A 23,312-nucleotide genomic window follows, 5' to 3' on the forward strand; every position below is an offset into this window, starting at 1 on the left:
TTTATTCTTTATTCTCCCAACCAACTTATCAACGCCTTTTTTAGAAGTTAAAAAAAAAAAATTTATCTTTATAGTCATATTCCATCCCTTCATTGTGGTTACCCTTATATATGTTTTTCATTCTTTAAAATTTGGGGAGGTAGTTTCTTCTAAGAAACCAAAATACTCCCCAAATTAAGTGGGTAACTCTGCTCTATACACCAGTCCAACATATATATATATATAATATATATATATATATATATATTACAAAAAGAAACCAAATAAAGAAAACAAATATATATATTTTATTTGGTTTCTTTTTGTAATTTTTTCCCTGAACTTCTTTTTTTACCCCCTTTCTCCCCACCCCCACAATTTGGGGTCTTTTCTGATTTGTTTAAAGCACATTTTCTTAGAGTCTTTACCACCGTTTTAGTATTTTATTCTCTCCTTCATATATTCTTATCTGGATAAAATGACATGCAAAAAAACTCACCACAAAAGAAAGAACAAGAGGCAGTACCAAAGGCTAGGGATCAAATCAATATGGACATTGATAATATGTCAGATCTAGAGTTCAGAATGACGATTCTCAAAGTGCTAGCCAGGGTTGAAAAAGGCATGGAAGATATTAGAGAAACTAATATTTTATTTCCAGAGAAATAAAAGCCCTTTCTGGAGAAATAAAAGAACTAAAATCTAACCAAGTTGAAATCAAAAAAGCCATTAATGAGGTGTAATAAAAAATGGAGGCTCTTACTGCTAGGATAAATGAGGCAGAAGAAGGAATTAGCGATATATAAGACCAAATGACAGAGAATAAAGAAGCTGAGCAAAAGAGAGACAAACAACTACTGGACCATGAGAGGAGAATTCAAGAGATAAGTGATACCATAAGATGAAACAACGTTAGAATAATTGGATTCCAGAAGAAGAAAGAGAGAGGGGAGCAGAAGGTATATTGGAGAGAATTATTGTAGAGAATTTCCCTAATATGGCATAGAGAGCAAGCATCAAAATTCAGGAGGTTCGGAGAATCCCCCTCAAAATCAATAAGAATAGGTCCATACCCCATCATCTAATAGTAAAATTTACAAGTCTTTGCGACAAAGAGGAAATCCTGAAAGCAGCCTGGGACAAGAAGTCTGTAACAGACAACAGTAAAAATATTAGATTGGCAGTGGACTTATCCACAGAGACCTGGCAGGCCAGAAAGAACTGGCATGATATATTCAGAGCACTAAATGAGAAAAACACTCAACCAAGAGTACTATATCCAGCTAGGCTATCACTGAAAATAGAAGAAGAGATAAAAAGCTTCCAGAACAACAACAAAAAAAAAAAAACAAAAAACAAAAAACTGAAAGAATATGCCAACACCAAACCAGCTCTACAGGAAATATTGAAAGGGGTCCTCTAAGCTAATAGAGACTCTAAAAGTAGTAGATCAGTAAGGAATAGAGACAATATACAGTAAAAGTCACCTTGCAGGCAATACAATGGCACTAAATTCATATATCTCAATAGTTACCCTGAATGTAAATGGACTAAATGCCCCAATCAAAAGACACAGGGTATCAGAATGGATAAAAAAGCAAAACCCATCAATATGCTGTCTACAAGAAACTCATTTTAGACCCAAAGACACCTCCAGATTTAAAGTGAGGGGGTGGAAAACAATTTACCATGCTAATGGACATAAAAAGAAAGCTGGTGTGGCAATCCTTATATCAGATCAATTAGATTTTATGCCAAATAGTATAATGGGAGCTGAGGAAGGACACTATATCATACTTAAAGGGTCTGTCCAACAAGAAGATCTAACCATTTTAAATATCCATGCCCCCAACATGGGAGCAGCCAACTATATAAACCAATTAATAACAAAATCAAAGAAACACATTGACAATAATACAATAATAGTAGGGGACTTTAACACTCCCCTCACTGAAATGGACAGATCATCCAAGCAAAAGATCAACAAGAAAATAAAGGCCTTAAATGACACACTGGACCAGATGGACATCACAGATATATTCAGAACATTCCATCCCAAAGCAACAGAACACACATTATTCTCTAGTGCACATGGAACATTCACCAGAATAGATCACATCCTGGGACATAAATCAGGTATCAACCAGTATCAAAAGATTGGGATCATTCCCTGCATATTTTTATCCCACAATGCTCTAAAGCTAGAATTCAATCACAAGACGAAATTGGAAAGAACCCAAATACATGGAGACTAAACAGCATCCTTCTAAAGAATGAATGGGTCAATCAGGAAATTAAGGAAGAATTGAAAAAATTCATGGAAACAAATGATAATGAAAACACAACAGTTCAAAATCTGTGGGACACAGCAAAGGCAGTCCTGAGAGGAAAATATATAGCGGTAGAAGCCTTTCTCAAGAAACAAGAAAGATCCCAAATACACAACCTAACCCTACACCTAAAAGAGCTGGAGAAAGAACAACAAAGAAAGCCTAAACCCAGCAGGAGAAGAGAAATAATAAAGATCAGAGCAGAAATCAATGACATAGAAACAAACAAACAAACAAAAAATAGAACAAATCAGTGAACCTAGGATCTGATTCTTTGAAAGAATTAATAAGATTTATAAACTCCTGACCAGAGTTATCAAAAAGAAAAGAGAAAGGACCCAAATTAATAAAATCATGAATGAAAGAGGAGAGATCACAATCAACACCAAAGAAATACAAACAATTATAAGAACATATTATGAGCAACTCTACACCAACGAATTTGATAATCTGGAAGAAATGGATGCATTCCTAGAGACATATAAACTATCACAACTGAGCCAGGAAGAATTAGAAAACCTGAACAGACCAATAACCAGTAAGGAGATTGAAGCAGTCATCAAAAATCTCCCAACTAAAAGAGCCCAGGGCCAGACAGCTTCCCAGGGGAATTCTACCAAACATTTACAGAAGAATTATTTCCTATTCCCCTGAAACTGTTCCAAAAAATAGAAATGAAAGGAAAACTTCCAAACTCATTTTATGAGGCCAACATTACCTTGATCCCAAAACCAGACAAGGATCCCATTAAAAAAGAATTACAGACCAATATCCTTGATGAACACAGATGCAAAAATTCTCACCAAAATACTAACCAGTAGGCTCCAACAGTACATTAAAAGGATTATTCAGCACGACCAAGTTGGATTTATTCCAGGGCTGCAAGGTTGGTTCAACATCCGCAGATCAATCAGTATGATACAATACATTAATAAAAGAAAGAACAAGAAACATATGATACTCTCAGTAGATGCTGAAAAAGCATTTGAGAAAGTACAGCATCCCTTCCTGATCAAAACTCTTCAAAGAGTAGGGATAGAGGGCACATACCACAATATTATCAAAAGGATCTATGAAAAACCCACCGTAAATATTATTCTTAATGGAGAAAAACATAGAGCTTTTCCACTAAGGTCAGGAACATGGCATGGATGTCCATTATCACCACTGCTATTCAAAATAGTACTAGAAGTCCTAGCCTCAGCAATCAGACAACAAAAATAAATTAAAGGCATCCAAATTGGCAAAGAAGAAGTCAAACTATCGCTCTTTGCAGATGATGTGATACTATATGTGGAAAACCCAAAAGACTCCACTCCAAATCTTCTAGAATTCATACAGGAATTCAGTAAAGTGTCAGAATATAAAATCAATGCTCAGAAATAAGTTGTATTTCTATACACCAACAGCAAGACAGAAGAAAGAGAAATTAAGATGTCGATCCCATTTACAAGTGCACCCAAACCATAAGATACCTAGGAATAAACCTAACCAAAGAGGCGAAGAATCTATACTCAGAAAACTATAAAGTGCTCATGAAAGAAATTGAGGAAGACACAAATGGAAAAATGTTCCATGCTCCTGGATTGGAAGAATAAATATTGTGAAAATGTCTATGCTACCTAAAGCAATCTACACACTTAATGCAATCCCTATCAAAATACCATCCATTTTTCAAAGAAATGGAACAAATAACCCTGAAATTTATATGGAACCATAAAAGACCCCAAATAGACAAAGGAATATTGAAAAAGAAAGCCAAAGTTGGTGGCATCACAATTCCAGACTTCAAGCTCTATTACAAAGCTGTCATCATCAAGACAGTATGGTACTGGCACAAAAACAGACACACAGATCAATGGAACAGAATAGAGAGCCCAGAAATAGACCCTCAACTCTATGGTCAACTAATCTTCCACAAAGCAGGAAAGAATGTCCAGTGGAAAAAAGACAGCCTTTTCAATAAATGGTGTTGGGAAAGTTGGACAGCCACATGCAGAAAAATGATACTGGACCATTTCCTTATACCACATATGAAAATAGACTCAAAATGGATGAAGGACCTCAATGTGAGAAAGGAATGCATCAGAATTCTTGAGAACACAGGCAGCAACCTCTTCGACCTCAGCTGCAGCAACTTCTTCCTATGAACATCACCAAAGGCAAGGGAAGCAAAGGCCAAAATGAAATATTGGGATTTCATCAAGATCAAAAGCTTTTGAACAGCAAAGGAAATAGTTAACAAAACCAAAAGACAACTGACAGAATGGGAGAAGATATTTGCAAACGACATATCAGATAAAGGGCTAGTACCCAAAATCTATAAAGAGCTTATCAAACTCAACATCCAAAGAACAAAGAATCTAATCAAGAAATGGGCAGAGGACATGAACAGACATTTCTGCAAGGAAGACATCCAGATGACCATCAGACACATGAAAAAGTGCTTCACATCACTCAGCATTGGGGAAATACAAATCAAAACCACACTGAGATACCACCTCATACCAGTCAGAATGGCTAAAATTAAGTCAGGAAATGACAGATCCTGGTGAGGATGCAGAGAAAGGGAACTCTCCTACTGTTGGTAGGAATGCAATCTGGTGCAACCACTCTGTAAAACAGCATGGAGGTTCCTCAAAAAGTTTAAAATAGAGCTACATTATGACCCAGCAATTGCACTACTGGGTATTTACCCTAAAGATACAAACATAGTGATCTGAAGGGGCACATGCACCCGAATGTTTATAGCAGCAATGTTCACAATAGCCAAACTATGGAAAGAACCTAGATGTCCATAAACAGATGAATGGATAAAGAAGAGGTAGTGTGTGTATATATACATATATATATATGTATATATACACAATGGAATACTATGCAGCCATCAAAAGAAAGAAATTTTGCCATTTGCAATGACGTGAATGGAAGTAGAGGGTATTATGCTGAGTGAAATAAGTCAGTCAGAGAAAGACAACTATCATATGGTCTCCCTGATATGAGGAAGTAGAGATGCAACGTGGGGGTTTAGGAGGTAGGAAAAGAATAAATGAAACAAGATGGGATTGGGAGGGAGACAAGCCATAAGAGACTCTTAATGTCACAAAACAAACTGAGGGCTGCTGGGGGAAAGGGGGTAGGGAGAGGGTGGTGGGGTTATATACATTGGGGAGGGTATGTGTTATGGTGAGTGCTGTGAAGTCTTGTAAACCTGGTGATTCACAGACCTGTACCCCTGGGGCTAATAATACATTATATGTTTATTAAAAAAAATAAAAAATTATTAAAAAATGTTTATCTTTGACATTAAATGAGACATTTCAGGGGTGGAAATCCTTATAGAAGACATAAAGAAGCACTCCTGGGCCTTGCATTTTAATGGACAGTGAAGTGAGAGGGGTACCTGAGTAGAGCAATCAGTGTGGAAGTCAGAAAATATGAGCTAAATTCTCTGTTTTTCCATTAATTGGTGAGAGATTTTAAATAACTCAGGATTTTCTGGGAAGTTGAGATTGAGATTCCTTTTCTGAAAATGAAAAATGGTGAATTTGAAGACCTTGTTTGTGAAGTTCAATGAATTTACCAAATAGATTTCTGAGAGGGATTATAACTACTTCTTCCATGGGTTATCTTATATATTTTTGTTAAAATTGTGTTTTTTTTTAATTTTTGTAGGCTGGCTTATGGGTTTAGAGCCCATGTTATGAACTTGGGATCTTACTGTATTGGTCTCCTACCTATGACATTTCTTGTTACCAGTATAAAGCCAGGTATGGCTTTCAACTCAACTGGAATCATCAATGAAACTCATGATCATTCAGAAATATTAGACACTAAGGTATTTTTGATTGGTCTTCATATTTCAACTTTTTAAAATAAAATATTATCAAAAGTGTTGTTTTTTCTTAGAAATACTAACCTCATAATCTGAACTATCAAGACTTTATTAAAAGTAGACTGTAGAATTAATATATGAACAGTTTCTACTAAAATCTTTTGTGGAATGAGAGGGACTATAAATAAATAGATCAATAAATGAGTTTGTAAATTAAAAAGAATTGACATGTATGAGATGCTAACTTTAATGCTGAAGTATAAAACTTTAAAATAGGTCCAGGAATGTAGATGTGTGGCTGTCAGGGATTTTGAGGGAGAGGAAGTGGTTCTTAGTGGATACAGTTTGTGTTTGAAGGTGGTGAAATGTTACGGAGCTAAATGCTGATGGATGCTGGTGGTTGCCTTAATGTCACAGAATTACACATTTTGAAATATAAATGTACCTGTAAAATATGAAATTTGAAAATGATAAATTTTATGTTTATGTGTATTTTACCATAGTAAAAAAAATTTTTTACATAGGTCTACAGATTAGTATTCTTTTAGAATTTGTTTGGTGATTTTTTAATCTCTCTTAAAAAGGACATTACGAAATGAGGATGAGTTATCTTTATATTTGTATCAGTAATTTTTTGTTTAGAGCAAATATGAACAATGTGTATGAATAAAGCAGAAGAAAAACAAATATTTAGTAGTAGAAATTATGAAGATGCTTAAGTGTTGTTTTACTTGATATCCTTCATAACTTTTGTACTTTTCTGTTTCAGAATTCATATTTTATAAAAGTTTGCATGATTTTAGTTTTTTTGTCAAGTATATTTGGATATTGCAAAGAAGTGGTCCAAATTTTCCAACAGGTACACAATACATTTTATATCTCTAAAGTTGCAAATATTTTATTTTATTTTTCATTTATTTATTTTCAGCATAAAAGTATCATTATTTTTTCATCACACCCAGTGCTTCATGCAATCCGTGCCCTCTATAATACCCACCAGCTGGTACCCCAACCTCCCACTCCCCACCCCTTCAAAACCCTCAGATTGTTTTTCAGAGTCCATAGTCTCTCATGATTCACCTCCCTTTCCAATTTATCCCAACCCCCTTCTCTGTAATTCCCCATGTCCTCCATGCTTTTTGTTATGCTCCAAAAATAAGTGAAACCATATGATAATTGACTCTCTCTGCTTGACTTATTTCACTCAGCAGAATCTCTTCCAGTCCCGTCCATGTTGCTACAAAAGTTGGGTATTCGTCCTTTCTGATGGAGGCATAATACTCCATAGTGTATATGGACCACGTCTTCCTTATCCATTCATCCCTTGAAGAGCATCTTGGTTCTTTCCACAGTTTGGCTACCGTGGCCATTGCTGCTATAAACATTGGGGTACAGATGGCCCTTCTTTTCACTACATCTGTATCTTTGGGGTAAATATCCAGGAGTGCAATGGCAGGGTCATAGGGAAGTTCTATTTTTAATTTCTTGAGGAATCTCCAGACTATTCTCCAAAGAGGCTGCACCAACTTGCATTCTCACCAACCATGTAAGAGGGTTCCCCTTTCTCCACATCCTCTCCAACAAATGTTGTTTCCTGTCTTGCTAATTTTGGCCATTCTAACTGGTGTAAGGTGATATCTCAATGTAGTTTTAATTTGAATCTCCCTGATGGCTAGTGATGATGAACATTTTTTCATGTGTCTGATAGCCATTTGTATGTCTTTATTGGAGAAGTGTCTGTCCATATCTTCTGCAAATATTTTAATACACAGAACATAAATTGCTAAACTATTATTTTTTAAACTATTGTTGGAGCAATGTATGTCAGAATAAAATTGCTTATCTTGACAAATGTGTAGATTAGAAATACCAAGCATAAGCTTTTCAAACTGTAGAAATCACATGATTTTAGATAAGACTCCTGCATCAAATGGTGTCTATTTGACAGAATTGAAGTAAAGATGTTCTAGTTGTACTAGTTAGTCCATATGGGTCTGCTTGGCTACAAATGAACTTATGAATGCCTTCTCTGTATTTTCTCTCATATCAGTTAGATATTTTGCTGACATCACAGATTTTGAATTTGATATTTTTGAATGTAGCATTTATAAAGAACTTACTTGATCCATGACTCTATTTCAACTGGGTTTTTCTTTGAATTCCTTTCTTTTTTTTTTTTAAGAATTCTTTTTTTTTTCTTTTTTAAGATTTTATTTATTTATTTGACAGAGAGAGATCACAAGTAGGCAGAGAGGCAGGCAGAGAGAGAGGGGGAAGCAGGATCCCTGCTGAGCAGAGAGCCCGATGTGGAGCTCAATCCCAGGACCCTGGGGTCATGACCTGAGCCAAATTAGAGGCTTTAACCCACTGAGCCACCCATGCGCCCCTTGAATTCCTTTCTTAATAAGAATGCTTTTCAGGGGCATCTGGGTGGCTCAGTTGATTAGGTGACTGCCTTTGGCTCAGGTCATGATCCCAGGGCCCTGGGATTGAGGCCAGGGTACTGCGATCCAGCCCCGTGTTGGGCTCCTTGCTCAGGAGGGAGCCTGCTTCTCCCTCTCCCTCTGCTTGCTGCTCTGCCTGCTTGTGCTGTCAAATAAATAAATAAAATTTAAAAAAAAAGAATGCTTTTCTTTATTGGATAAACTTTCAAGTTATAATAAAATTTGGAGCTCTTTATAGCATAATTTTTGCTTCATAACTTTTTTTTAAATGGGTGAACCAAATTCAGATCAGACTCAAGAACTATGTAAATTATCTACAGGTCCTTACTTTGACTAATAAATGGCATCAATCTTTTATTTCTCAGTGTGGAGGTTTAAAGTCTTTCATTCATTTTGGGTTTTTTTGTGCATCTTTTTATAAGATGTGTCTCTTTTATACAATACCTCATTTTATGTGAAAATTTACCTTGTTATATGTTAATGATAGTTACAGTGCTTCACATTTGTTTGATACACTATACATTGCAAAAACATATATGTGTGTATATGTATGTGTATGTAGGTGTGTGTGTATATCTATCTATAGTTGTAGTAAATTGTCACAATTTGGAGAATTAGACTATATTGTTTCATTGTAACTTTAATTATTGTGGGCACATTATTTAATCTTGTCATAATTTTCATTTTTTACAGATTATAGTTTAAAGTAAACTATCAAGTTACATGATTTCTGTAACAGAGTTGGTCTCCACCTTTTTTTATTGATAGTAAAATCATTACCTCTACAGGAAATTCGATGTCCAAAACATGAAATCTTTAAGAGTAGGACATGACTTCAAATTGTCGTGGTCATTAAGTCTTAGCACAGGCCTCAAATCCCTTTAGAAGCAGCTTCAGTTTATTTGTATCCTGAGAAATCCACATATATGTCCTTACATAGGGAGAAAAGAATTATCTAAACCAACTTGCAGCTACCAAGGAATTTCCTTGAGAAGGAATGAACTCTACAGAGAAAGTCAGAAACTTGTTGAATTTCCTTAGGTATCAGATTTCCAAAGCGTGCCAGGTCAACAGAAGAGGCTGGGCCATCTCCAGTACTGGTCCATACCTGGGCTCTGAGTTCAGTCAAGGGTGGCAGGAGCAGGGTCCTTGGTCCTAAACCTCTCCCAACTGCAGTGTCACAAAAATGTTGCTGCTGGTCAACGTGTGTGTGTGTGAGTGTAAGATGCCAGGACTCTAAGATGCTTGGACTCTACATGTGGTAATTCTGAATTCTTTTCAACCTCAGAAAAGGAACTATATTTTGGATAACGCCAATGCAGTTGAATGGATTATCTACACAACAAGCATCATTTTTGTGTCCCCCTTATTCGTTGGTATACCAGCTTCTGTGCAGTGGCAGTGTGGGGCAATTGCTATATACTTCTACTGGATGAACTTCTTACTGTATCTTCAGAGGTAAAGCCAGCCTGAATGCTTTCTGTATCCCTTAGGTATTTTTAACATTAAAGGAACAACTATTTGAAGTACCATAGATTTATAATTGTCTTATTCCTTTTCCAATTGTTTTTAGACTATGAAGATACCTTTTATATACTATTAAGGAAAAAGTGAGGAAGGTTTGGAGCTCAGAGTGTAGACCAAGATTGCCTAACCTTGGCACTACTGAAATTTGTGGCTAGATAATTTTTTGATGTGGGGGGTGGGGGAACTGCCGCCCTGTGCATTGAAGAATGTTTAGCAGCATCTCTGGCCTCTACCCATTAGATAAACAGTAGCAACACCCCTACTATGTGACAACAAAAGAGTATGCAGATATTATCCAGTTCTTCTGAATGGCAAAATCACCTGGGGTCGAGAAACACTGGTCTAAACAAATCTAGGTTAAATGTGGGGAGTAAATGGAAATAAAAGTATTAGCTATTCTTGGCTTTACTTCATATTATTTGGTAAGAATTTGCTTTAGATTAAAACAATCAAAATGAAGTGATAAGTATAGGGAATAATAATGATATACAAGAAAAAATAAGTTAGAAAACTAATTACAGAGAGGGGAAAAGGACTAAGCTCCCTTACCTCCGGATAGTGTTATTTCATATAATCTTTACAATAACAGAGGGTAAATGTTATTACTCACAGTATATAAAAGAAGAAAATGAAGGTGTGAGTTAAGTAACTTTCCCAGGATCTCAGCCAGTAAGAGGACATTTTGCCTACACCTTTCTAACCCCAGGGACCACGCTTTTCCTACTCTATCATCTGCATCACTGTTCACAAGCACAAGGCAGTGGGGCTGAGCCCAGCCCCTTGGAAAGGACAAGGTATGGTGGGACGAACAGTGGTCTGAAAGTCAAGAGGCTTCAAGGCAAGTCTGGGTGCTGCCACTCCCTTGGCTTTGCTATTATCAGTGACCTTAGCGAGTTCTTGGACAGCTTTGGGAACTTAGTTTCTGAGGCCTCGAAAGTCCCTTTCATCTTTAAAAGTGTCATGACTCCCCCTTTAACAAGTTGTCTTTGCCAAAGGAAATGTCCAGGTTGGTGGATAGAGGACACATCCATCCTCTCTCTAAACATTTCACAATTTTGGTTTGTAGGAGAGAAAGGAAACCTCAGGAGGTCAGGAGGTCCTGTAAATCATGTGGGTGCGCCCTTCAGGTGTGTGAGCTCATTTAGAGTCCCCACTGGATGCATCTCCTAACTCAGCTCTAGGATCCCTTTATCAGGCTTTGCTAGCACTTCCTATGATCCTGAGGAGATTTTTCTCTCCTGCTTTGTTTGAAGTGATTCCTAGTGGTCAAGTAGTAAAACAAAGATAAACATGAACAAGAAGGAAAAATAAAACCCTTTGACAGTTTGAAAATGAGACAACGATGCTTGATTTCTCATGTCTCCTTTTTGAAAGTAACTGGTCTCCATTACTCATCTGTGGAATGCAGTTACTAATGCATGATAAATATTGACGCTGAGTGAAATACAATTTGACCAGAAAAGTAAATACATACTTTAATTTTTACATTTTCTTAGATTTGAAAATTGTGGAATTTTCATTGTTATGTTGGAGGTAATTGTGAAAACTTTGTTAAGGTCTACGGTCGTGTTTGTCTTCCTTCTTCTGGCTTTTGGTCTCAGCTTTTACGTCCTCCTGAGCTTGCAGGTGAGGCAGCTACCTTAGTTGATTTTGTTGATGCGAATGTTACGAATATATATTTATACTTAAATCTGAACAGCCTAGAATATTAATAGTAATGTTTTTTTTTAATCTGATAAAATTGCCTTCAAATGATTTTTACCACAGGAAAAAATGTCATCTAACTCAATGACTTTTTCCCACTGTCAAAATGTTTATATAGGGGTGCCTGGGTGGCTCAGTGGGTTAAAGCCTCTGTCTTTGGCTCGGGTCATGGTCTCAGGGTCCTGGAATCGAGCTATGCATCAGGCTCTCTGCTCGGAGGCGAGCCTGCTTCCCCCTCTCTCTCTGCCTAATTGTGATCCCCCCCCCTCTCTCTGCCTACTTGTGATCTAAATTTAAATAAATAAAAATTTATCTAAAACATTAAAAAAAAAGTTTATATGTAATGCATGATGATTTGTTATAGATGCAGAAAAGATCTTTTTGATGACTTTATTGTCAGCTTATTAGTAGTTCTTATCACTTTCAGTAGTTATAGTCCTGTGACTTAAAAACATATTCTAAATATGATTTTTATTTTACTCTTCGGGAAGTGTTTTTTCCTTATATGCATTTTGCATTTCACTTTTACCATCTTTTCTCAGGATGCTTTCAGCACTCCATTGCTTTCTATAATCCAGACCTTCAGCATGATGCTAGGAGACATTAATTACCGTGATGCCTTCTTAGAACCGTTTTTGAGAAACGAATTGGCATATCCAGTTCTGTCCTTTATACAGATTATTGCCTTTACCATGTTTGTTCCAATTGTGCTCATGAATTTACTTGTAAGTAATTTTTCCTTATATTTTCTGTTGATCATGTGGGGGCATTTAGCAATGACCATTATTCTTTGCCTCCTTTAACTCCCTACATGAAAGGAAAAAGGGACTATTATAAAATCTATTCATTCAACATTCATTTAGTGCCTGGGTGTGCCAGGCACAGCATGAGGCCCAGAGGATGCCAGCCAAGATGCATTCACTTGGCAGATACTTATGAAGAATCTAGACAGTGATCCAGGTGCTGGGAAACAGTGGTGAATAGACCAATACCCAGCCCTTACATTATAAGCTAGTCATGAAGTGAAATAGTAGATAAATATGTGATATAACGTCATGGGGATGAAAAAATGCTATGAGGAACTACAAAGCAGAATAAGGAAATAAAGATGAATGGTGTTTGTGCTGGTCTGGGTTTGGGTGGGAGGTCAGAGCATCGCAGAGATCTTGGTGGAATGAAGGATTAAAACCTCATCTCTGCCTTTAAATTTCTCATTGATCAGAGATTCAAGTGGGGAAGAGAGTCTCAGGCATGAGGGCATCTGTGGCATTCAGGTGCCATTTCTAAACCAGTTACAGGCTGAACGTCCTCAAAAGACACAGACGTGCCCTTCACAGAGAACCTGCTCCAGCCATGGGTGTCTTAGCCAGTGCAGGCAGAAGTACATCCCAGGTCCATGAAATGCCTGAGCTGACGTTGCAGTGCATTTTTTCCCTTATCCATTTATGCATACATTCGGTACACTTACTGAGTCTGACTATACACCAGAGATTGTGCTCTACGGTATTTCCGGAAAGAAAAGAAAATATCAACTACTTAATATTTTGATTCACTTACTTGATGCAACTCCAGTGTTTTATGTTGTTGACCTAGAAAAATAAAGGATAGCACTAAGAATAATAAAGAATGACATAAAGCCCACGTTCTTCCCTTAGAATCACTTATGTTTTAGAAGATAATCATCTAGAAGAGGATTTGGTCTAGCAGTAGTACACACATGGGTGCCATCTCTACCTGCACATCCCAGAAGAAAATTAAACCCAACAGAGCCAAGACTGTCAATGTTTTCTTTCCTTCAAGCCCTTCTGTTCCTCTCAGTAGAACCTTCCTGGTTATCTGACTCAGATCACTGGAAAATACTCTAGATTCAGCTCTGCCCTTCCCTCACTTCTCCCAGTAAATACTTGCCTCAAATGCCTACTTCCAGTTGGCTTACATCCTTATGGTTCCTCCTCCATAAAGTTGCAGTAGCCCGAAGAGGCTCTCTTGTCTCACTTCTCTGTCTAATCCTTCCTGCCAATTGTCATCACATAGATGTTCTAAGGAAAAGCTGAAATTGCTTTTTTCATCATTTTTAATCTTTTTTAATCCCCAGGACTCTTCAATTCAGTTTAAATCCATCAGCAGGCCACACAAGGGTTCTCATGATCTGATTCTTACCCAGATCTCACTCAGCTCCCCGCTGTTGGCAGGATTTACCCAGACATGTACCGTGAATGTTCACTGAGTGTGCCAGATTTTTCTGTGGGCTTTCTGGGCTCTGTTCAAGCTGCTCCTTTTCCTGGAAGGCCCCCCACTTTGGGTTAACTCTTTCTAAGCTCCCAACACTCCGCTCAAGCATCATCTCTCCTAGGTAGATTATCTTAACCAACACCTCCCTGCCATCACCCTGGTCTGAATCAGATGCCCCTTCCTTGTGTTTTCATAGTTTTGGGGACACAAATCAGAAAAATGTCATAAAACCTACTTTCTAGCTTATGCAGAGAAAATGAGCTAATACAAAGCACTTGAAATGATGCTTGGCACATGATAAGCATTAAACAAATGTTAGCTATAATTAAATAGTAAGTTATCTACTCTCTGACTCACAAGATCAGACGTCTTCAGATCCTAGGCAAGTATCTTCAGTATGAGACAGCTGGGTTTTGATGGAGGCTGATATAAACTAGAGAGAATGCCCACTGAAAGGCTTCCAAATTAAAAATAAAAAAACATTATCCTGCCAAATAAAGCCCACTTGCTGACTACATGTGGTTCCAGTGCTAGTTTGCACGCTCTGGAGTATACTCTCGCTGCTCATTCACTCAGTAGCTGTCTTGTGTTCCTGCTCTGTCCCCGCTGTGGTTCTAAGAACTGGGCATACAGTGGTGACCTGGACAGACCGAGCCCTTCCCTTATGCAGTTTACTTGACTTTCTGAGAACATCAACATCCAGGAGGCTGGTTCAGCATAGGCGGGTACTGATTGTCTAACAGATACATGTCAGCTCATGTAAGTAAGTGGATTTCATTGGGATTGAGTAGAACTAAGCTGACAGGTTCCCTTCACCTAATTCTACGAAGCCACGGATTTCTAGACGCAGTTCCTGTTTGTTTTTGTTTGTTACCAAAGCCACACCCATCCTTGAAGTGTACCTCTTCCTGCCAAACCTATGTAAGATATATATTTCTGCATCACCTCGGTTTGCCATTTAATTTTTCCATTTGTCAAGTCACTCTTGTTTACCTTAGAGAGGCCCAGCTCCTAGAGTTTGCAACTGTGTTGCGTGGTTACCCCAGTGGCATTTGATACTCTAGCACCCCGTCCTCTCCAAAAATAACAAATTTTTATTTTAAATTAAAATGAATTTCAGATGGGTGTCCTAGTGTTTTATGATAACACTTAAAATCAGTGAACCCATGTGGCTACCATTGTGACCAAGGTGTATAGGCTTTATGGTGTGCTGCAAGAGGTGTTAGCCCTGTTGGGGTCACTACTAGGCAGTTACATGCTCACTCCCCCACTGTAGCCAAAGAGATCTTAGTGCATTTTTAGGTGTCACTAAACTGGTGATGACTCAGTGCTGTATTGTATTGTAGATTGGTTTGGCTGTTGGCGACATTGCAGAGGTCCAGAAGCATGCATTGTTGAAGAGGATTGCTATGCAGGTAGGTACTGCATTTATTTAAAACTTCTTGAAATTAACACCATCTTTTTTTTTTTTTTTTTTTTTTTTTTTTTTTTTAAAGATTTTATTTATTTATTTGACAGAGATCACAAGCAGGCAGAGAGGCAGGCAGAGAGAGAGGAGGAAGCAGGCCCCCCGCTGAGCAGAGAGCCCGATGCGGGGCTCGATCCCAGGACTCTGAGATCATGACCTGAGCCGAAGGCAGCGGCCCAACCCACTGAGCCACCCAGGCGCCCCGAAATTAACACCATCTTAATTATTCATGTATGAGCATAGCTGATTTCTGTGAACAGTATTTAAAACAGATATTTTGTTAGTGCTGAGAAGTATCACACTGTATAGTGCTTGTTGGGCCCATTCTTTGTAGTACCTGCTGTAGTCAAAGACTCAGAAATGAGGAAAAATTTTTCAGAAAAAATTCAGCAGAGAAACTGAGAAATTATCTGGGCCTCTTTTAATGTCAGCATGTGGCCAAACAGGTAGCTAGCTGCTAAATAAGGATGTGACAGGTGTGAGGTGTTCTGTCTTGTCACAGCCCCACTGTTCCAAGGATCCTGGTATTCTGGCCCTAGTCTTGCAAGGTTCCCACATCACATGTTATATTGAAGTGACGTTCACTGCATCCAGGAGATTTTGTTCCTTTGTCACATCCCTGACATCTTTCTAAATAATTCGATGTAAAATCTGCTCAAGCCAGAGGCTTCTGGGTGGGTCCTTGGCTGCTGAATCCTGTGAGGTGGTTTCCTGTTACACAATGCAAAATTATTTTGCATTTGTAATATTTGCCTTGTAATTATTTGCCTTGTCTTTAAATTTCAAATTTGAATGGGAATATTTGATGCTTCAAAAATATCTGATGACCAGTTGAACGTACACATTCAGAAACTTAGGCCAGTTCAAGAGAAAGACAAATTCATGGTAAGATTTAACTTTATTCTCTTCACTTTTCTTTGACACACTGCTTTCTTCTGTGTCACTCACTCAGCTATCCATGAGCACATGTTTATTTCTGAATAGTGTTCCAGTACATGACACGTGTGGAGTACAGTACAGTTTAGCATGAGTGAACACAGAACCCCAGCCCAAAGTCATCCAGTTATTTGCTAACTATAATACGTAAAAGAAGTCTAATTAGAGAGCACATCAACAGAACATTCAGAGTGTAAAATGTCGAAGTCAACTTAGAACCGTGCTTCAAGTCTCTGTTCTGTGACTAAGTTGTACATTTTACAGAGGGCTTGGCACATTTAAAGAACAAAAATATATAAATTAACTGATTAAAGTGTTAGGTCCAGAAAATGAATGGGAACGCAGTTAAGGAAATGCTACATGGAAGATTTGGCATGTGAGCCAGACCTTGAAAGATAGGATTCAGAAGAGCAGTGAGGCCGGTCCTGAAGGGCGGGATCCGGCAGGAGCAAAGGGCTGAAGGCAGAATGAGAAGTGGCTAAGGAGGGGTGAAGGGCTGCCTGGCCTAGAAGGATGGCTCTTAAAGGGCACTAAGGCTGCTCAGGATTATAGAGGGCTTTATTAAAAAATAGCAAAGGAAAACCTCAGCTTTGTTTTTTTTTTTTTTTTTTTTTTAAGATTTTATTTTTGAGTAGTATCTCACTGCCAACCTGGGGTTTTAACTCACAATCCTGAGATCTATAGTCCGAGCAAGCCAGGCACCTCAGAAAACCTTAACTTTGAAAGAAAGGGCAGTAAATGATGGAAGTGCTTCAAGTTATTTCGTTAGTGCGTGGGACGCTTTTAGCTCTTCCGAAGAATGAGAACAAAATGAAAGTGGCGTTTAAGATGATCAGTTATTATCTCTATTTGGTGGTGGAGAAAGATTAAAGGAAAAGCTAACTGACCAGTTCCTACTATAACAAAGATGGGGTGTGGGACTTGAGGGAGGTAGGGAAGAAAAGGAAAAGAGATGCAGAAACCTCCTCGCAGGCATGCCAGCAGTACCTCATAACTGACGACTCTTGAAAAGGTCAAGGAAAGTAAATAAAAAGAACAATACAAGCAATAGCACTACATAAGATGTCTGCAGAAGTCCACGAAACAACATGGTTAATACAGCTAACCAGTTCATACGGTTAATAGGAAAAGCACAATTCTGTATTAGGTTTGACCTCTTCCCTGAAACACAGCAACAAAAGGGCTTATAAAGGAAACGGGCACAGCAAGTGCTCCTATGTTATCTGCCTTGTTTTGGATCACGAAGAGCATTGGCTAGAAAACCAGGAAGCCATTCTCTTACTTCCCCTAAATTGTTTTTTTAAGCAAATTTCTATAATCCATGTACAACTCTGTGAGGTCCAACCTGAGTGTGAGGCCACATCAGAACCAGAGCGTAAGGGGATGGCAGCAGCCCTCTCACAGAGGGACATTTGGTCTTTTCACAGAGTCCTCTCAGACCTAAGTGGGGGACAGAGAGGTCCCTGGGGAAGTGCATGCTGGGAGATGGAACAGTTACTCAAAGACAGGAGTTGTATTGTGAGGAGCTTGGAGCTCTGTAGTTTTCCACATTAGTATCCCATTTCCAGTACAGGCTGGCAGCTGTCAACACTGCACACGGACAGGCACATCACGAGGGATAGCCATGGAACTCACTTACCTCCAGCGTGGGAAAGCCACCAGGTGGAGGAGGTGCAGATCAGTCCTAAGCCCACAGGAGCCATGCTCGGTGGGTGCCAGCGGACCCACCAAGGTTGGACTTGAAGCTCTGCTTGCCATCCTCCCTAGGACCATATTTAAGGAAGGAAATCTGGCAGGTCCTATGTAGAAAATGAACAGGGTTATGATACATCATGTGCTTTGTCTGTTGGCAGGCACTAGACTTGAATAAATCTTTTTCAATTAAATAAGTGAATGATAACATGTGACTTCTGAAATAAATGTATATTGTAAGTGGAAAGGAATATTGCTCTTAAGACCCAAGGGGAAAAGGAACCTTGAAAACTATTTATTATAGAAACCCAAAGAAAATTTTTAATTGGTGTTGTGAATAAAATACAAGAAAACATAGCTGATCTTGAAACTAGAACCAATATAGAGCATGTTAAGTGGTGGTAAGTGCTATAAAAATGGGAAACAAGATAGAGTGTGTTATGTGGGAGAGGGGCTAGTGTTTTAAACAGGTGGCCAGGGAAGTTCTGTTATGTGGGAGAGGGGCTAGTGTTTTAAACAGGTGGCCAGGGAAGTTCTTAGCATCTCACCATTTGTGGATGTGAGCCACTGAAGTGCCCATATATAAAAAAATTATTTCGTTAGTGCGTGGGACGCTATGAGCTCTTCCGAAGAATGAGAACAAAACTCTTAGCTTAGAGAGCAAACTCTCACCTACATGGTAATTACAATAAACATATCTAAACAGACACAAAGGACTACAAAAAATGAGTAGAAGATAAAATTTGGCAAATAAAAAGTAAAATGTCAACTCAAGGTAAACCCATTAAATGACACAAATGATTGTATCTCTGAAAATAGAAATTATTAGACTCAAGATGGGACACGGATAAATCATTTTGCACCCGATAGCACATCGTGAAAAGTCAGTGGAGTATTAGTCTTCGATGCACCAGCTGTATTCCTTCCTCTGGCTCCGGTCGTGGTCCTCCATCTAAGCACGAGTTTCTCCCCTGTCACAGGTGTGCATTTTGGACGACACCCCAGAGGACAGGCCAAGTTATCTTCTTCTGTGGGTGGTGTCAGTCACCGTCCCTGAAGAGTTACCATCTGCTCACTTCCATTGAATTCCTTCTTTAAGCAGTCTGCCTCAGCTGCAGACTGCTTGGCCCCCATCTTGTCAGAGTGGAGAGGCGGCGAACCTGGCCAGCCCGGCTGCTTGTGCGTTAAGCAGGGCACCGGAGTCAGTTTTCAGTTCACTGTGCTAATGGTTGCTTTCCTGTGGTGTAAAAATTCCAGATGCTTATTAATGATTCCTCTCAATCAATCCAAACTGCACTTTAGGTGGAACTTCATACCAGCTTAGAGAAGAAGCTGCCCCTCTGGTTCCTACGCAGAGTAGACCAGAAATCCATCATTGTGTATCCCAACAGACCCAGATGTTCAGGGTTATTGGTAAGTACATGTGAAACATATCGGCATCAGTAACACGATACTCTTTGACCTTCATTCATGGTGTTATCCTTAAGGGTACCCTTAGGAAAAGAAGTAATTGTGATTTAAAAAAAAAAATTAAGTGCCTGATTAACCCATAGTGAGAAAGTGAAGGGCCCTGGGAAGGAGGCATTTGTCTTACTTGCTCATTCACAACATCTGTGTTAAATGTGTACCACATCCCTGTGAGGGCAGAGGCTTGGGTGGGTGATTGGCTGTGCTCTGTATCTTTCCTACAGGGTACGCTTCATTTTTCCTAGTCACATGCCACTTACATAATTTGCGCAAAGAATAGGTCTATCTGCAAATATAGAGCACATATGTACCTATGCTCAGATATATATACACACACATACACGTGCATGGGGAGTGTACATTATAGACAATATACTAAGTGTCCAAGACTAAGCAAGCCACTGCATTGTAATGGAAAAAGGACTGTATTAAGGATCAGAAGTACTAGATGCTAATCCTGGCCATGCCTGGGCTTCCTCCTCTATGAATATTTTTTTCTCAATTCTTTGCTTATTACTTTTCCATTGTGTGGTCATGAAATGATAAAGTCAATTTGAGTATTGGCCTAGGTTTTATTCTATCTACATTATTTCCCTGTTTAATTGCATTCATATCCATGGTTGTGACTACTCCTAAAACACAGAAGGCTCTCAGCAATTGATCCCCTAGCCTAAAACTCTCTTTGAGTTCCAGGCTCCTATGTCCAGCTGTCTACCGTGACTCTTTACTGGTATGTCTCAAGGTACCTCAATTCTGCATATTCAGAACAAACTCATGCAAAAGAAACTCACATTTTTCACTTCTCCCATGTTTATTCCCCCTGCAGGGAAAGAATGAAAAAGCCTCTTTCCTCTTCAAAGTTTCTTTCAATTCATGTCCACACCATTCACTTGCTTGTGCAAGGTGTCATCCTTGATGTTTCTTTTCCCCCTGCTGACTGCTCACACCCAGGGACTCCCATGTTTGGTTTATTAGGCTTCCCGGATCACCTGTGTGCACTGTCCTCTTGTCTTGCCGGGATTCCTAGAATTGCCTCATTTCTGGTCATTTCATTTCTGTCCTTGACCCATTCCAGTCTATCAATGGTTTAAAAGACACTAAATTTTAAAAATTTATATTAAAATAGAATTTCAGAAACATCCGTATGGGAAATTCAGTTGTGTTAGATAATGGTGTGGTTTTAGAGAACAATTAATCTTGTATGGAATACCACCACTTATGATGAGTTTTTTTCATAATAAAATATAAGATAATTTGGTTATACTTTTTCACAAGCAGTCTTCCACTCTTATTTTCTCCTTCTAATCTGTATAGCTTGTACTTTATTATAATATGCATGACTTGTTTTAGCTTTTTATATGCCTGTTTCTTTTTTTAATGTATTTTATTTTATTTTATTTTATTTTTTTTAAATTTTTTATTTTTTATAAACATATATTTTTACCCCCGGGGGTACAGGTCTGTGAATCGCCAGGTTTACACACTTCACAGCACTCACCAAAGCACATACCCTCCCCAATGTCCATAACCCTACTCCCCTTCTCCCAAACCCCCTCCCCCCAGCAACCCTCAGTTTGTTTTGTGAGATTAAGAGTCACTTATGGTTTGTCTCCCTCCCAATCCCATCTTGTTTCATTGATTCTTCTCCTACCCACTTAAGCCCCCATGTTGCATCACCACTTCCTCATATCAGGGAGATCATATGATAGTTGTCTTTCTCTGCTTGACTTATTTCGCTAAGCATGATACGCTCTAGTTCCATCCATGTTGTCGCAAATGGCAAGATTTCATTTCTTTTGATGGCTGCATAGTATTCCATTGTGTATATATACCGCATCTTCTTGATCCATTCATCTGTTGATGGACATCTAGGTTCTTTCCATAGTTTGGCTATTGTGGACATTGCTGCTATAAACATTCAGGTGCACGTGCCCCTTTGGATCACTACGTTTGTATCTTTAGGGTAAATACCCAGTAGTGATCCAGCAATTGCCTGTTTCTTTTTTTATTTTATTTTTTAAATTTCTTTTCAGTGTACCAGAATTGTTTATGCACCACACCCAGTGCTCCCTGCAATACATGTCCTCCATAATACCCACCACCAGGCTCACCCAGCCTCCCACCCCCACCCCTCCAAAACTCTCAGATTGTTTTTCAGAGTCCATAGTCTCTCATGGTTTGTCTCCCCTTCCAATTTCCCCCAACTCCCTTCTCCCCCGCATCTCCCCATGTCCTCTGTATTATTTCTTATGCTCCACAAATAAGTGAAACCATATGATAATTGACTCTCTCTGCTTGACTTACTTCACTCAGCATAATCTCTCCCAGTTTCTCTTAAACTGTGAGCTCCTTAAGGGCCATAGCCATGTCTTAGCTATTTGTCGTGCTAGCATACCTGATGCAGTGCTGAATCATGGCACACGTTCAAGAAATAGTTCCTGAATTGAGTTCAACCCGAGTAACTATTCATCGTTTATCCCACAGCGTATATTTCATTTTCTTTTTCACACCAAAGAAACAAGACAGGAAATTCCAAATGTTGACACATCTCTAGAAATAGAAATATTGAAGCAAAAGTATCGGTATGTGTTTTTCTTTATTTCTGTATTTGAGAAACTTAAAACATTTAAATAATGATGTCTAGTGTAAGGTTATATTGTATATTTGTGTTTATCTCATATATTAAGTCATACTTTAGGTGACTGATGTCGTAGTGTTTTGAGAATCATGAGAAATTTTTGAGACCCAACAATTTATTAGCTGCAGTTCAACAATCAGTTTTCTAGTCAGTATCTTAAACTGCATTCCCATGAGCCATCTGAATTCATACATCAAAGTTTTGAAAGATTTTGAAGATTCCTAGAGAAGCAATTTAGTGTACAGTGGCTAAGCATTAGGGCATTAGAGTTTATTCACCTGAGTTTAAAGCCCTATTCAACTGCTTACTAACTGTGACCTTGGGTAAGCTGCTTATTCTTTCTGTGCAACAGCATTTTAATCTTTAGAATGGGAACAAAAGTAAACTGGCCAAGAACTAACAGCCCGACCTTAAGAAGAACACCTAACCTTAAAAAATGTGTATTGCTTAGAAGGGTTAGGACTACCACAAAGCTATGACCTGACAGAGCCCATTGGATATAGAACACCTCTCGTAACCTAGGCTTCTCTACACTCAAGGACTGAAAGGATCATTGATAGTAAATTCACGAGACATGCATATCCTTTTAGGCTGAAGGATCTCACTTCTCTTCTGGAAAAACAGCATGAGCTTATCAAACTCATCATTCAGAAGATGGAAATCATCTCTGAGACAGAGGATGAAGATAACCATAGTTCTTTTCAAGATAGGTTTAAAAAAGAACAGTTAGAACAAAGGAATAGCAAGTGGAATTCTGTATTGAAAGCTGTAAAGACAAAGACCCACAGCCCTTTGCCTTAGGCTGCAGTGGGGCTTCCTGTCGGGGGCGGGGGGGGGGGGGGGAGTTTGCATGACCCTGTTGGGTCCAATTTCCAGGTTAGCAAAAGTGAGAAAAAAGCAGAACTAGGACTCTGATTTCACTACATATGAAAGGATGGTTCCTGTATTCTTTGTAAAATAAACCTTCTCTCTATTCATATTTTATGCCAGTTAGAATATAGAGAGAATATCCTTGCTAATGAGTTCAAGTTGTACTTCACTTCTCATTATTTGAGTAGAA

The 23,312-nt window shown here is 38.6% G+C and overlaps 1 protein-coding gene across 2 annotated transcripts in view; it reads left to right on the plus strand.

The window, feature by feature from the left end:
• The window catches only part of TRPA1 (transient receptor potential cation channel subfamily A member 1), a 65,448-nt gene extending 42,384 nt beyond the window's left edge, over positions 1–23,064 (plus strand). The window contains exons 19-28 of one of the 2 annotated variants that reach the window (XM_082719356.1): positions 5,985–6,147; positions 6,914–7,003; positions 9,877–10,046; positions 11,612–11,741; positions 12,362–12,544; positions 15,398–15,466; positions 16,351–16,404; positions 19,450–19,560; positions 22,099–22,196; positions 22,843–23,064. In XM_082719356.1, the coding sequence (XP_082575482.1) occupies positions 5,985–6,147; positions 6,914–7,003; positions 9,877–10,046; positions 11,612–11,741; positions 12,362–12,544; positions 15,398–15,466; positions 16,351–16,404; positions 19,450–19,560; positions 22,099–22,196; positions 22,843–23,053 (1,279 nt within the window). In that variant the 3' untranslated portion in view covers positions 23,054–23,064. The remainder of the gene's footprint in view (positions 1–5,984; positions 6,148–6,913; positions 7,004–9,876; positions 10,047–11,611; positions 11,742–12,361; positions 12,545–15,397; positions 15,467–16,350; positions 16,405–19,449; positions 19,561–22,098; positions 22,197–22,842) is intronic. The other variant, XM_082719355.1, reaches the window with a different exon arrangement.
• Positions 23,065–23,312: the final 248 nt, after the last annotated feature.

This window comes from Mustela nivalis (assembly GCF_964662115.1).
Source record: "Mustela nivalis genome assembly, chromosome: 2".
Lineage (NCBI taxonomy): Eukaryota > Metazoa > Chordata > Mammalia > Carnivora > Mustelidae > Mustela > Mustela nivalis.